At 33.5% G+C, this 15,810-nt stretch overlaps 1 protein-coding gene across 5 annotated transcripts in view; it reads left to right on the top strand.

Moving 5' to 3' along the window:
* LOC118188990 (high mobility group protein 20A-like) overlaps positions 1-14,256 on the top strand; it is a 39,401-nt gene extending 25,145 nt beyond the window's left edge. For 4 of the 5 annotated variants that reach the window (XM_035359517.2, XM_035359519.2, XM_035359518.2 and 1 more), the window contains exon 9: positions 1,864-14,256. In XM_035359517.2, coding sequence (XP_035215408.1) covers positions 1,864-2,000 — 137 coding nt within the window. In that variant the 3' untranslated portion in view covers positions 2,001-14,256. The remainder of the gene's footprint in view (positions 1-1,863) is intronic. The other variant, XM_085827603.1, reaches the window with a different exon arrangement.
* Positions 14,257-15,810: the final 1,554 nt, after the last annotated feature.

Here is a 15,810-nt window from a genome sequence, read left to right as displayed (position 1 = left end):
ATAAGCATATAAAGATTTAATTCCAATTTTTTTATTTTCTGTTTTTTATTTCCAAATTTTTAGGTATTTTGTTTATTGTTTTGAAACTTTAATGGTAAATTCTTTGATATCTTGTATTATAGTGTGAAATTTTCAGGTAGACATGTACTTGCAGTCACAAAAATATTTAAAATGAAGCAAATATTAATATTTGGACATTTTTAAATTTAAAAATGATACGTATTTTGCTGTTGAACATTTTCAACAATGTTACCAAACAGTATAGTTTATTGCCAGTAACAGGTAAATGTGATGTTATAACACACTCTTAAGAATTGTGCTTTGGTTTTGTGTAAAGTAAGCAAGGTTAGGTTTTATAAAAAAAAAAAAAAAAGTTATAAGCTTTAATTGCTATTTCTCTGTTGTTTCTGTCACATTTTGAAGAAATGATAACAGAACAGCAACCAGCGGAGTATTTTTAAATTTACAAGACTGGTTATGCCGATGTACAAATGTAAAACATCAAAAAGAGTATGGAGTTCATCAATATAGTTTAATAAAATACTCAGTGGAATAGCTCCACTGAGTATTTTATTGACAGTTTTTCTACTGCTAGAAATTGCTTGCATTTTTCACACTACAAGTTTTTGTTTTTTGACACATACAATTTTTTTCAAAATTTAAGTTTATTCTTTTTTGTATTTTTGGCATAAATTTCATTTTATATTTTCCTGTATTTTTAAATTTAAGCCAAGTACTTTTTTCATTCCTGACAAGCAAGATAATGGTATTTTTTTCTTTTGAGGTGATGCCATTTTCAACATTTGTAGAAATGGAGTTGTGTGCATACTACAAAAACTTATACCCAAATTTTAAGCCACCATAAGCTGACAGTTGGCTTTTGAAATTACATGTTTTGATATTAAAAGTTTGTTTTAGTTAAAGTGGTGTAAACAAGTTAGTTTCACCATTAATTTAATATAAAAATTCTCCTTTAATCATACAAACCAAAATCCTCAATATCACTGTTATTCTATATTTAAATTTTTTATTGAGAAATTAAACATGTAATATCATTTTAAGAAATTGTTCATCCTCCAGTAAAGTAAATGTATTGTATTGATCATTCAATGATTACAGTGAAAATTTATCGTGATAAAAGCAACTAAAAAAAGTAGAATATGCAACTAAATTAATTTTTATGGTTGAAAACTTGAATAAAAATAAAAATTTACGGAAAGGAAAGTTCTTATTTAGAATTGTACATCAGTCCAAAACTCATCCACAGTATCGTTTGCATTGATTATGCTCTGAACTGCTGCTCAGTATTTTAAGAATTTTTACAGAGTTTAACAGTTTATTTAATTCGGTGAATGAAAGAGGCAAAAAGTCCCATAAAGTTGAGAATTTTGAAAGCAGTTGCTGACTGTAGTGAATAAAAATAAAAGATAAACTTTAGACAAATCAATAGTATTTGCTTATAGTATTGATTAGTGATGTATAATAATATGCAAATCCATTTATAACATATTTTACAAAATTATTGTAAAATAACTAATCAGTGCAATTCGTAACAACACGTAATTAACATTTTAATTGTCCAATTTTAACCCTTTCTTAAAAAATCATCTTGCATTAAGCTTGCTGACCGTATTCAAGTAATAAATTCAAGTACATAAAAAAATAAAGTCAAAAAAATATCTGGAAATACACAAAACAAGAAATGGATTTTGAAATTTTGAGTTGTAAGTTTGTCTTTAATTATTAATTATATAATTTTATAATTTTATTTAATATAATATTTTATAATTAATTATTTACTTTTAGTGTTAGAATCTTCATTATTATTATTATTAATGTCTTTATTGTCATTATTATTATTAGATACAAATGAAGTTCCTACTCCAGAAACTATCGATTCTTACATCAACCAGCTGCATAGTATTCTTGAAAATCCTAGTGAGAATGAAGTGCTGATAAACAAAGTTAGAGAAATTGTTAGCAAATTGGACTATCCATAAAGGCATGGGTTGCTTTCTTTTCAGTTTGTAATATAGTGTATGTATTTATGTGAGATCAATGTTTATCATACTTTTCATTGAAGTAAATTGCATTGTTTTTAAATGCATAAAATGCACAAATGATGTAATAAAATTGATTAATTTTAATTAATGTTGAATGTTCCATACTGATAATCAGTTTATTTTTGTTCTCATTTCATTCTGTGCTAGTTCAGTTTGTATAGCAAAGTGAAGGAACTTGGATTGAATAATAACATGAAATTTCTCATGTAAATAATGACATTTATTTCATAGCATAAAATATGTTATTTTGAATATCTGAAAATCTATGTATTCAAATTTAGGAGTATTTCCAAAGTTTTGTGATCGTAATTATTCTTTACAATTAAATACAAAATTAATACACAGTTGTGTTATTTATATAGTTGACTCTCTGATTGGCATAATTTTTTGGATCTGTATATGAAGAACTATATTTAAACATGATTTATTAGCTAAATTTTTATAATTAATTATTTAAGTCTGTTTTCATAAACTTTCTTTCATTAAGGTAGCATTTAAATCATTTAAGTAAGAAAGCCAAATATTTTAAAGGTAAAATATACCAAATAACAAAAAAATCTCATGATTAAAGCTGGTCATGCCTCTCAGGGGATAATTCTTGATATAAATATCATGACTGCAATCCATCCTTTAATTAATATATAACAATATTCTGCTAAATAATGGTTTAAAATATTCTTAAAACCATATGTGGATGTGCAAGTCTCTGCTAATTTGCAGTAGAAGAAGTAAAACACTAAGCAGTTAGTTTTAAAGTGCATCAAAGTAATAAAAGAAACATTTTTAACACATTTTATATTGTATTTCTCATTTTGGTATTATTTGATTTGTTTTTAGCTTAGAAGATAGTATTGAAGATATTATTGAAAATTGTGAAGGGGTCGTTTTAGATAGGGTCATAGAAGAGTCCTGAATAGTATAACAAGTATTTATTAACAGGTTTTAAGTTACACACGGACATTACAATTAACTTTAAGAAAATTACAGAGCAAGAGTCTGATACAACCTATCAAGTGGGACGCTTGGCTTTTACTGAAGTATTTCTCTGGCTACTCACCAGAGGGCAGCCTTGTTGTCACAGTTAGTGTAACAGTTTATGTTAAGGATTCATTACAAACTCCCCGTCTGGCTCCGCCGACGTCCCTCAAGGAGACAGAACTGGAAGACTTGGGAGCTCTTGTAACATTGTCTCTAGTCTCAGTTTTTTTGGTTTCCTCGGCAAGGGGACCTCTCTTTGGAGCACTGTCTGGAATCACAAGTTCTTGATTATTTCAGAAATGCAAAGTAACTTTTGGCGGCCTACTTCTCTTCCTGAGCAGAAGAATGGGAGAAGTGGATGAGTCTTTGAAAGGTGTCAGTGCAGACGTATATTAAGTTTCTAAGAATTCGTTTGGTTTATGAAGGCTTGAAATGACATAGGAAGTAGGTGATTTCTGTGTCATTACCAAATATGGACCGTCACACTTTGGGTATGAACTTTGAAGTCATTTTGTTTTTTGCATTGCTAACGGGATGTAAATTGACCCATACTTTATCACCTGGTGAATAAAACACTTGTCGCCTTCCTTTATCATATTGCTTTTTACGTTGAACTTGCTTTATTTCGATATGCTCTCATATGTCCTTTGTAATAGTTGCGAATTGTTTAAGATAAGGGGTGATTTCAGGAACAAAGTTATCATTTTCAAACACAGCTTTGAAATCGTGAACAATGTCATCGGCAGTCCTCAGCTCTTTTCCAAACATTAGGAATGCTGGTGTATGGCCTTGTAGTGTCACAGACGGCCATATTCATAGCGAAGCGAATAACTGGGAGTTTCGAATGCCAGTTGTCATGCGCATCTCCTACTAGGATTGCAAGACGAGGTTTTAAGTATCTATTTTTCCGTTCCACAGGATTTGACTGAGGAAAGTAAACTGGTATCGAGTTTTGATTGATATTTAATGTGCAGCAAACTTGTTGCATGACTGCACTGATAAACTGGGTGCCGTTATCGCTGATGATTCTTCGTGGTATACCATGCCACATGAATACTTCTTCGATTAGGGTTATAGCGCAGCCGCATGCTGTAGCTTGAGCAAGAGGAAATAATTCTACCCATCGCATAGCACAGTCTTCCACAATGAAGATCCATTGTTTTCCAGTGTCAGTTTTGGCAGTGGCCCAAACAAATTAATAGATATGATCTCAAAACGTTGAGAATAGACAGGGGTTCTTAGCAGTCCAGCTGGCTTTTGGTTGGTAGCCTTGTAGCGGTTGCTTTTCACATAGTCAGATATGTACTTTTTCATACCAGTCCAATAATAGCGTCTGGCAATTCTTTGGAATGTTCCTTTCTCTCCATAATGTCCAGCGATTGGGTCATCATGCTGCTTCCGCATGATTGATTCACGCTCGGCAGTTGGAATTACTAACTGGGCTTTTTCTGAATCGGAGTCAGGGACATATCGGTAGAGAACACCTTGATTAATTAAGAATCCCCGTTCAGTCCAGTTCGCACATTCTTCAGTTTTCTGAGTAGATTCGAAACTTTCTGTAATTTTTTTAAGTTTTCAACTTTAAGTTGGGATTCACGTGTGTCTTTTGGACTTCTTGTGGGCATGTCCGCCTGAAATATATTTGAAATCTCGCAACGAAAACAGCTTTGAGATCGGAAAGGTGTTTGTCGAATCAAACGAAATCTGTGCAGCTTCCGTCATCCGGAGTCGGAGCTGGAGCCTGGGCAGGTGGTTGTGGCTTTGATGCTTTACTCTGCTCTTCCATATGGATAGGAGAAGGGATGCTGCGTTGAGGCTTTGGTTGTTGACGTCCGGGATTGTATGAATGTCCAGAAACAACTGAAGAAAACATGGGGTCCATGCTGCTGAGAGGAGCAGGCGTAAATTTAGATTTCCCGGCACCGTGTCCAGAAGGGGGGATTTTTTTGCCTTATTCCTGTTATTTGGGTGGTGACGACAGTAAAGCCAGTTACTAGCATGACTGCCAAGGCAGTTTGCACAAGTATTAGGCTGGTCTGGGTCCTTAGTGCACTGAGCCTCAAAATGCGGTTCAGCACATTTCAGGCACTTGATGGGAAGCATACAGACCGCCGAACTATGGAAAAAGCCCTGGCAGCGCCAGCACTGACTCGGTCCTTTGCGTCCAATATGTTTTTCAATGCTGATATCGAGGCCCATCATTCTAGTTTCCTCAAAGATATCAAATGCATTGAGGGATGGATTGAGCTGGATCAGGAATAAAGGCATAGGGTGCTGGGTTTTATGTTTTTTGAACTGAGTGACACTGAGGACACTGTATCCAATATAAGACAGTTTTTGCATTATTTTCTCCGTCTTGGCATTATTAGGGAGTCCCCGAATTACTCTGCCTTGATCGGACGATGTTGTTTCAAATTGAAGGATTTGTATTGCACACCGTGCGTTGTGAGAATATTTGCAACAATGCGGTAATCAGTTTCAGTTTGTACAGCAATTCTTAGGTATCTTCCTTTCATTTGGCATTGAGCCGAAGGTACTGCATTTTGCACTACCGCGACTAAGAATTCAAAATCTTTCAGGTCGACGGAGAAATAAATTCTTCGTGACTGGGGGGGAGCGCTACTCTCTCCTTGCTCCTCTGAATCTTGACTCAGGATTTGTTCTGCTTCAGCAGGGAAAACATTTTCATCTTGGAGGGGCCGCTGTCTCCGCGCTCACTCCAAAATGGGGGGAGACTTTGAGAGCCGACCGTTTCTGGCTGTGTAGAAACTTGATTTCCCGCGCCTTTAGTGACAACATGGTGGGCAGGCTCGGTAAAACCTTTATTATCGGTTTTTCTTATTTTCTTGGATTTAGGATTTCCTAAGCTTTCTTTTTTGTTGGATATTTAGGTTTTGAATTTTTTTACTGGTTGAAATAATTGCTTTTTCTGTTTGAAGTTTAGCTGGTGTTCAGATTGTTTTTTTTCTCGGAGTTTTGAGAATTTTGTATTTTAGATTTTCTAGGAGAATTATTTTTGGCTGCATCGCTAACTGAATTTTTGGCTTGGTTGTTTTGCCTATGATCAAAAACTGGTCTATCTTTTTCTGCGGAATCAATTTTGGATTTTTTTACGATGGAAAGAATTTTGCTAATGCATTCCTCCTCTGTAGGGGGAATGCTGAAGAGAGGTAACTGTAAGCATTTGGCAAGCATGGTAAGTGAATGCAATATTACCTGACTTTCATGTTGAACAACCTTCAGGTCGAAGTTGGCCAGAGGAATGGTTCTTTTGGCTCTTGCAAGCGTCTACTCTAGGTCGGTAAACTGCGCCTTCAGTTGATAAAGTTGCTTTAATTCCATTAGGAGAGTATCAAGATCGGGAACCGGAACTAGAGTCAGGAACAGGAACATAAGAAGTAGAAGGTAGTATGGTCGATAGCTGCTGCAGCGTGGTGTCCATAGCGCTAGGGACGGTGGTGCCGGCCATTGCTTCCGGCTTCTTGGTGGTTGCATCGTTCGGTGCGGAGCTCATGTCAGACACGTCTGTCACCCACGGAGGTCACCTTGTGAATCTCGTGAGGGTTAGGATGTCCTCAAGTCCATTTCGAAAATGGTCTATCAATCTCTGGAATCTTGCTGGGGCATGCCGAAGACCAAAGGGCATTCGTAAGAAACGATATGTTCCGAAGGGACATACAAATGCTGTCTTGTCTTGATCATCAGTATGAACCTTCACTTGGTGATAACCTGCATGAATATCAAGGGTTGACATGAAAGGAGTAGGTTTCGCCTCATGTAACAGTTTATCCATTCTCGGAAGTTGGGTAGAAATCTGGAATTGTAATCATGTTCAATTTCCGGTAATCTATGCAGAGGCTTACTGTTCCATTAGGTTTTGGTATTAAAACAACTGGGGATGCATAAGAGGATTCGCATTCATCAATTATTCCTTCAGATAAGAACTTATCAATTTCTTGCTTTAAGATTTCTTTCTTAGCAGGGTTCATTCTGTATGGTGGTACAGCTACTGGGGGATGGTTTCCAGTTTTAATTCGATGTTCTATGAAAGGTGTTGCTTCTCCCCCTGGTTGGAAGATAGTTGAATATTGACTCAATAGTTCATATAATTGTGATCTTTGATGAGCCGATAGATGTTGTCCTTCACATTCTCTTAACAGTACAGTGTCAATTTCTGACGTACATTCGGTTCGATCATTGGGTTTAGAATCATCATCAATAAACTTAAACATTTGTTGCGGATTATCGTGGTAAAACCACCAATAATTTTATAGATCTAAAACAATTCCAGTGCTTCTAAGAAAATCCGATCCTAAAAGTGTCCTGTTACCTTTGCTGAGGAAAGCACAAATAAAGTTACGTGGAATGATCTTCCTTCGATGTGAATGTTTACCTGGGTCATGTGAACCTCTTCATCCTTTTGAATACCGTCGGCAAGAGTGACCTTCATGGTAGTTTTCTTAAATTCTAATCCTTGTTCTTTCAAGAGATTATATAATATTTCTCCCGCTATAGTGTGATTAGCGCCAGTATCAGCACAGACGATTCTCGTAAATCCGTTGATTTTTACTCAGAGAGTAATTTAAGAGTCGTGTAAGGTGTCTCTACAGACACTGTATGTAAGTTTATTGCTTTAAAGTTGGCTGATTCTTTACTTAAAGGAGGAGAGCAGGTTCAACACATATCCTTAACGATGTCTGATTTTCCACAACCATAACAACTAACAGTTGGTCGATCTTCTCTTATGCCAGAATTCCTTGTCGCTGAATTTTTAACAAGTTGAGGGTTATTTTTATAATTTTTAGGACCACTATGTTGAGACGGCTTTGGAGTGTTATTACTGATGTTTCTACTCCTGATGTTTTTAGCTTCTTCATATAAATCTAAAATAAGGGCCGTCTTTTAATTTGGTCATATCATCAAATCTTTTAACTTCTCAAAAGTATTGACTTTTAATTCGCCAATCCAGCCATCAAAGAAATTTCTCAAATCGGAGTAAAAATCTCGCCATGTACTATCAGGACTTTTGTGATGTTGCGAAAATAACTGTCGAAACTTTTCAGCACTCAATTTAAAACGCTTTAAGAGTATTTGCTTAATGTTGTCATAATCTTGTGCATCACCAGCAGGTTCCTTTGCAATCAGTTTTGCAACATCATTAGGTAACAAACCTAAGAGATACACTACCCATTTCCCTTGAAGAATGTTCAAAATTGTTAGTTGCCTTTCAGATAAAGTGAGAAAAAGGGTCATGTCATCACTTTTTGGATTAAAGTGAGGAATTAAAGTTTGTAATTGTAACCTAGGGATATCCGTGTCAATGAGTTTCAAAGCAGGTACGGAATCATGACTAGCACCTAAACTAGCTACTTGTATTTTCAATTTCTCAAGCTCGTGCTTGCGTTCTTCTATGTCTTTCCTTTCGTTATATTCGCGTTCCTCACGCTGTTTTCATTCGTTAAATTCATGTTCTTCTATTTCTTTTCGTTCTGCAATAATGCTACAAAAAAGATCTTTAGTGAACTCTTCATTATCTCCTATACTCCTTAAAATGGCATCCTTAATATCAACTATTGTCTTTGTTCTGTAACATTCACACCAAGTTCTTTTGCTAGAACACACATATCTTGTTTACGTCCTTTAGCAAAAAAACAACATGATGACACATTTCACTTAAAATAAATTCTTCGATGAAAAAAAAACACTTTATTGTGGCACTAACTAGAAGGTTGTAATGAGGTCACCTTACCCAGTAACGATTTGTAGTAATTTTATTATAGAACAGCACTATACTAAAGTTAGTTGTATCAAAAGTAACACAGTGTCAAAATAATATCTAAAAAAGGCACTCTTCCTTAAAAGAAAACATTTTACAGGGCTTAGAAATAGCACAGTTTAAATAGCATCAATAAAATCCTTTTCCGTTAATTATTTCTATTCTCAAAGAACAAAATAAAACATTCATGGCTAGCAATACACTTATGAAACTAAAAGAATTACGCACATCTGAAACGTACCAGGTTGTTCAATAAGTTTGCGGAACGGACACGAAACCAGTTTTTATTTGTAAAAATGACTTTTCCCTCAACTTCAATACACTTATTCCAACAGTCTTCTAATTTATGGATCCCTTGACTGTAGTGGTTTCTCCGCAGCTCTGCAAAATATCCCTCCACGGCAGCTATTACCTCTTCGTTTGAAGAAAATCGTTTTCCACGGAGATATTGTTTGAGGTGTGGGAAGTGCCAGAAGTCGGAGGGAATAAATCTGGCGAATAGGCTGGATGTTGCAACAATCCATACTTCAATTCAGTTATTTTAGCAAAGGTTTTTTGATCTATGTGCGCAGGTACGTTATCTTGGTGGAAAATGATTTTCTTCTTCTGTAATCCGGGTCTTCTTTCACGAATTTTTTCGTCTAATTGATTCAAAAGGTTACAATAATAATCCGAATTAATTATTTTGCCAGTTTGAAAGTAATCTATAAACAAAATTCCTTTCACTTCCCAAAAAACTGATGCTAACACCTTCTTGGCTGATTTTTGCATACAAACTCGCTTCGGCGCCGAAGAGCCGGGTTTACACCACCCCTTAACCTCCTGTTTTGATTCAGGATCATGATGGTAGACCCAAGTCTCATCAATTGTGTTAAATCGATGGATAAAGTCGCTTTTATTCTTCTTAAAACGCTCCAAATGTAGCTGGTAAATTTGCATCCGAATGTGTTTTTGCTCCATCGTTAGAGAATGTGGTACCCATTTTGCACAAAGTTTTTTGAAACCCAAATTAAGACTCAAAATATATCTCATTGTTCCCAATGAAATGCCTAAAGCCTCTGTTAAATCTCTTTCAGTCAATCGACGGTCTTCCTATACCATATCTTGTATTTTTCCGATGATTTCCAGTGTTGATGCAGTTTTTGGACGTCCCTCTCGCAGATCGTCTTCAAGGCTGGTACGACCACTTTTGAATAAACTAGCCAACTTGCAAACCACTGTTTTGGAAGGAGCAGATTCACCCAACACATTCACCATTTCGGTATGAATTTCCATTGCCTTTAAACCTTTCTTTACAAAGAATTTGATAACTGCACGTTGCTCAATTTTATCCATACCTGAAAAAAGGCACAACACATTAGATATAAAGGGTGGTTAAACAATAAATAAATTAACAGATCGAAATGAAACTTTTGACGTGTTCCTAAGAAAGAACAAATATGAAAATGGCGTCGAAGTTTTAGGTCTAATATTGACGAATAGATGGCGTTCCACGAACTTATTGAACAACCTTGTATATCAATCAGTGTATAAAAAATAATACTTTGGCAGACAGAATCTTACGCTTCTTTAATTCATCAAATATAAACAATTTTCTACAATGTAAGCAGAAATGGAAGAAAAAAATATCAATAAATAAAACTGTTATGGAGGCAACAGGGTAATAAACATGTCACTGAGTCACTGGTTCGTCAAGTTAAGCTCAAAAAGAAATTACATTTATAAGATTGAATACATTCAGCATATTATAATAACAATTGTAATACAGAAATTTACTCTTAAAATGTCTTGCTTTGAATATATTACACCTTTTTATATTTTATTACATTTACCATTTCGAAACAAAACTGAATATTATGATTATACAGTTCTCGAGCACTCATTATGTGTAAACAAAATGAAAGAATTTCTTAATCACTTCAGGATAATACAATATTCATAAATGATATACATATATACTTTAAGAACACAGTAAAGTATTTTTATGTTTTCATATTTAAACGATTTCAACGTTAAGGACTAACACATTATAGAACATTACTGTTTAAATGCAAAACAAATCATATCATTAACGACAACTATTTGTTGCTGATAGGCCATCGAAGTGGCACGCACAAAAAAACCTCATACCTGACGGGCGAGGTATCTCCTTTCTAAAGTTTTAGGAGTTAGATCCAGTGGGTGTGGCTGCAAGTACTGTTTCTGAAAAAGAAAGTGAGCGAAAGCCAAGCATTCCACTTGATAGGTTGTATTAGACTCTTGCTCTGTAATTTTCTTACAGTTAAATGTAATGTTCGTGTGTAACTTAACTCTATTAATAGATATTTGTTACACTGTACAGGAATCTTCTATTACCCTATCTAAAACAATCCCCACACAAAGTGGCACCCAACGTGGGGCGCCACTGTTAGACTAACTACTCTAACAGTTTATGTTAAGGATTGGTTACAAAATATTTTTACATACATAGAATTCTTAATTATCTATAACTCGAGTATGAAGAAATTTTAAATGAAATAATTACTGTATTATTATAAATGATGCTAAAACTCTTATAATTATTTAAGTATTTTTGCAATACCCTATTCAGTATAAAAATTATTGGTTAATCTTTGGATTATGGTAACTGGGCGATTTTTTGGCGAAAATTTGGCAACCAACCCTGCTACAGCAACCTGCTAGTTTTTGTTTGGACGCCATTTTGTTTTCATGAAGTAAAGGCATGTTTTTCTTACTCAACATTTACAACATTTTTCCCAACAATCTGCTAGCCGAATTACGCTTATGCTAGAACTTTTATGGAACAAAAGTGCTTAATCATGACGAAGATTAGGTGCGAAATTGGGAGAAAGTGCAGAATCGCCCACTGCTTGCCGCGTTTTTACGAATTGCACATACACGGTATCATCCATGTATACGTCGACCTATTTTCACTTAAAAAAACATCCCAGAATTGCACAAAAATGGCATTGCGCACACTCTTGACTATATCCATGTACACTGCTGAAGTCCTAGCTAGTAACCTTTATTGCCTTACCAAAATGTCGCCAAACCACCTGTTACCATATTCCAAAGATTAGCCAAACTATTTTTACAAATTTCAATCTTTTTCCCTTATTAAAATTAAATTAATATCAATTTTATTTACCCATTTAAAATTAAATTACCTAAAAATAACGGTTTGTAAGTAGTGATATAAATAGCTTCAACATTTGATCATTACAAAAACTTATATACAGATTCAGTTGTGCATTTATTCCATCTCTTTTTTCCCCTTTTTTATATGGATATTATACAGTGTTTACCATTTCTAAAGCAGAAGTTCAAATATATAGCAGATTAAAAAATGGATGTGAATAAATCACTCCAAAAGGGGTTGTTAGTTTTTTTATGCTTTTTCAGAGCTCACAGTCTACCAGTTTGCTCTTGCACTCACTCCTGCTACCCCCTCCCTTTTGTGGTCTTTTTAGCTTTATTGTTATTTTTTTTTTTTTTTTTTTTTTTTTTTTTTCCTTACACCACATACGCAGCAAAGTCACAAAATTTTTAAAAGCAACAGATGTTTAAAATTCTCAATGCAGTATTAAATGTTGCATTTTTCTTTTTCCATTCTTTTCCCAGTTCATGATATCAGTGTTTAGTTTTCTTACTAAGATTGCTTGGCTTACAAAAATTTTTATTTGTCTTCTTTTTATTAGCTTTTTTGTGTTAATTTTATTTATTAAATTTCATGTTCTTTGCACATAAAATTCAATTCAACGGCAAAATCACAAAATATTCAAAAACAGAATGATATCTTTTGAATTCTCAATAGAGTGTTAGAGGTAGCCATGGTATATTTTTATATTTGTTAGATTCTTTCTCTCTCTCTCTCTTTTTTTTAAAGAAATGATATACCAAATAATACAGTCAAAAGTCGTTAATTCGGACACCCATAATCCGGACCTCAAAGCTAAAAACTTTCTGCGCATGCGTCGCGTTGGCACATGAGCACAGGCGTTTTACGCGTGCGCGTAAGACCTTGACTACTGCGCATATGCGTGTGCGCAAGTGCAGAATACGTTTTCGCCTGCGCGTTTAATGTATAATGGACGGTGTAAGCTAAAATTATCTAATTATCTATTTCAGTTAATGTTAACGATTGCGTTGTTGCTTAATCTTCGAATTGGATCCCGCTTAATATTTTTTGCAGACTGTAAGAGCAATTTTATAAAAGTAAACTTGAACTTTCGATTATGTCAAATAGAATTTCCAATGCTGGAACTTCCAAAGGATCTACAAAACGAAAGTATGTTTCGATGTTCAACAAACAAAAAGTGAAATTGCAGCAAAAAATGGATAAAGACATGAAGAATGTGACAGAGAGGTTAGTGAAAACGAAAAAATTTCGATTGACAAGTTAGTCGGTATTCTCGGCACAGCAATTACAAGACTTGAACAGTGGAACTTAGTAACTGAACAAAAAATTATGTCTGTTTATAGAATTAAAGGAAAAGTATTAGCACAAAAAACGAAGCAACTTAAACAACTTACATTGAAAGAAATCGTTACTAATGTAAGCAAATAAATATTAAGCTTTTTTTTTTTTTGTAAATTTTGATTCCCTTTAGATCATAATTACTCTTTATTTCATAAATTACGGTTTCATATTTTTAATTTTAGAATTTCTGCATGCCATCTTACCAGATTTAAACTGATGATCTATAATCCGGAATCGCCAAAGTCCCGACGAGTCCGGATTAACGACTTTTGACTGTATAGCGAATATAATATAATAAAAGAAATAATATAACTGCAGCAACTATTGCAGCTTCAAATAAATATGCCTTTACCCAAAGAAAAAGCATTTTTTGGATACTTCAGAATGTTGCTAATGAAAAATTATCAAATATTGTCGACTTGCCAACCATTTTTGTCACTAAAATCCATTAGAGGAGTTTTTTTTTTTTTTTTTTTTTTCTTTTGTCTAATTCTAATTTAGTTCTCCTAACAGTTCCAGTGTCAGCTTATTCAGAATAAAAGTTCTTTAAAATAATATTTGAAATGAAGATATGGAAACACAATAAATAACCACAGATTTAAAATTAAATGAAATACTTATTCATGAAGAACAAAACTACCATACAAAATGCACCAATAATAAATGAAGCAAATACAGTAAAATCAACTTGTATTCAAATAAACAAGCATTTATAACAGTATGCATTTGGAACTGTATTATGTCATGTGTGCTCATAACATTATCACTAGTACTCTATCCAGAATGAAAAGAATTTCAACTATTGCCTATTGTTTTCTTTCATTTGTTATTATTTAAGTTTATTTTATGCTATGGATTTGTATGTATAAAATGCTGATGTAAATGTAATAAGATATTAGTGGACATTAATGTTGTAGATGCTTATAACATTTGATAATAAAATGTTTTAAACAAAAGTATTCAGTCAATCATGGAATGTGTTAAGTTACATAAACTTGATGCTGAAATTTTAAGTGGTATATATTTTGATGAAATTACATTTTTAATTTAAATAAATATTTATTATCTTTATTAGTAACTATTGCAAAAGTTGTTTCTCTTATAATTTAATGAAGAACTCAATAAAACATCTTTAAGTTTTATCCTAATGTTAAATTGTGGAATTCAAATTCTTTATTTTTATTGTGATAATTTAAATAAGCTTATCACTAGAACTATAAATGCGTGAAATAAGCATATACATAAGGCAAAGCATACATTAAGTTGCTCGTATTTGTTAATTTCAATATTATGTAATGCCTAATTTTCTTTAATTTATTTTATTTGCCTTTGTTTGTTAAAGTTTAGTAAATATCGCAATAATAATTTTTTGAGTATAAGTTACAGAAAATAAGTTCAATGTGAAGATTTAACAAATGATAAAAAATTTAAACTTATAGCATTGTACATTCCATAATACTAACCAGGACATTGCAGTTTATATGCATAGCTTTACCATTTTTCAAGTTTCTATAATTTGTAAATTTAAAAATTAATAATATATATTTGTTGAAAATGTTTCCATAGCTAGAAATTGTGGGGGAATAACATATGAGGTTATTTCTTAACACTGGAAACCATTCTTTATTTTGCTCAGTTGCACTGTGCAGTTACTTTTAATGTTAAAAAAAGGGGAGCTCATTGCTAAAATTAGCTTAGAAGGGCTGTAATTTAATAAGTTAACTGTGTAATGAAATACATGCTTTTTCACTTGAAATAGAAAAAAAAATTACACTTTTGTACTACTTACCATTAAAAGAATTTTTGCCCTTTTTAAAATAAAATTGAATGATTTTTAGTTTGTTAGATAGTTAAATATACCAAACTTCTCAACTGGTTATTTCTTCGAAATATAAGGACGAGTCAAATGAAAGTGAGCCAACCCCTCCTCAGCAAGAATGGTTCGGTCCATCATCTGCGGTGCATGCGCGTAGCACAGAGACAGCCTTCATTTACGAAAGTAGCGCGAAAGTGTGACGTTAAAGTTAAGGCGCTCTTACACTGGGTTGAAGTTGGTAGCGTGACATAATGGACGCTGCAAAAGAGGAACAGCGTGGTGTGGTCAGGTTTAAATTTTAAGATAAATAAATTTTAAGATTTAATTTAAAATTTAAGATAAATAAATTTTAAGATTTAATTTAAAATTTAAGATAAATAAATTTTAAAAATGTATTGTTAGGGCATGGAATGACATGTATTCAAAATATGAAGGCTGTAGATGCTACTGTCTTTCAACAATGTAACAAATACACATGCCGATTCTTTATTTTTTAATAACAGAAATTCTAGGAAATTCAGCCATTGCCCGATTCTTACATAATTGAGACAACCCACTTCTCAAATTATGCATCAGTTGCATGCGCTTTTGATACCCAGAATACATAACCATACCTCTAAAATAGATTACCTAACTTACGTGCAATGTGAATAAGAATTAACTGTAAAAAATATGAAGAAGCAATTTCATCCCCATC

The sequence above is a fragment of the Stegodyphus dumicola genome, chromosome 12, assembly GCF_044657685.1.
Source record: "Stegodyphus dumicola isolate Sdum_Otavi_A_Nest chromosome 12, ASM4465768v1".
Classification (NCBI taxonomy): Eukaryota; Metazoa; Arthropoda; class Arachnida; order Araneae; family Eresidae; genus Stegodyphus; species Stegodyphus dumicola.
This window is presented reverse-complemented; position numbering and strand designations above follow the sequence as displayed.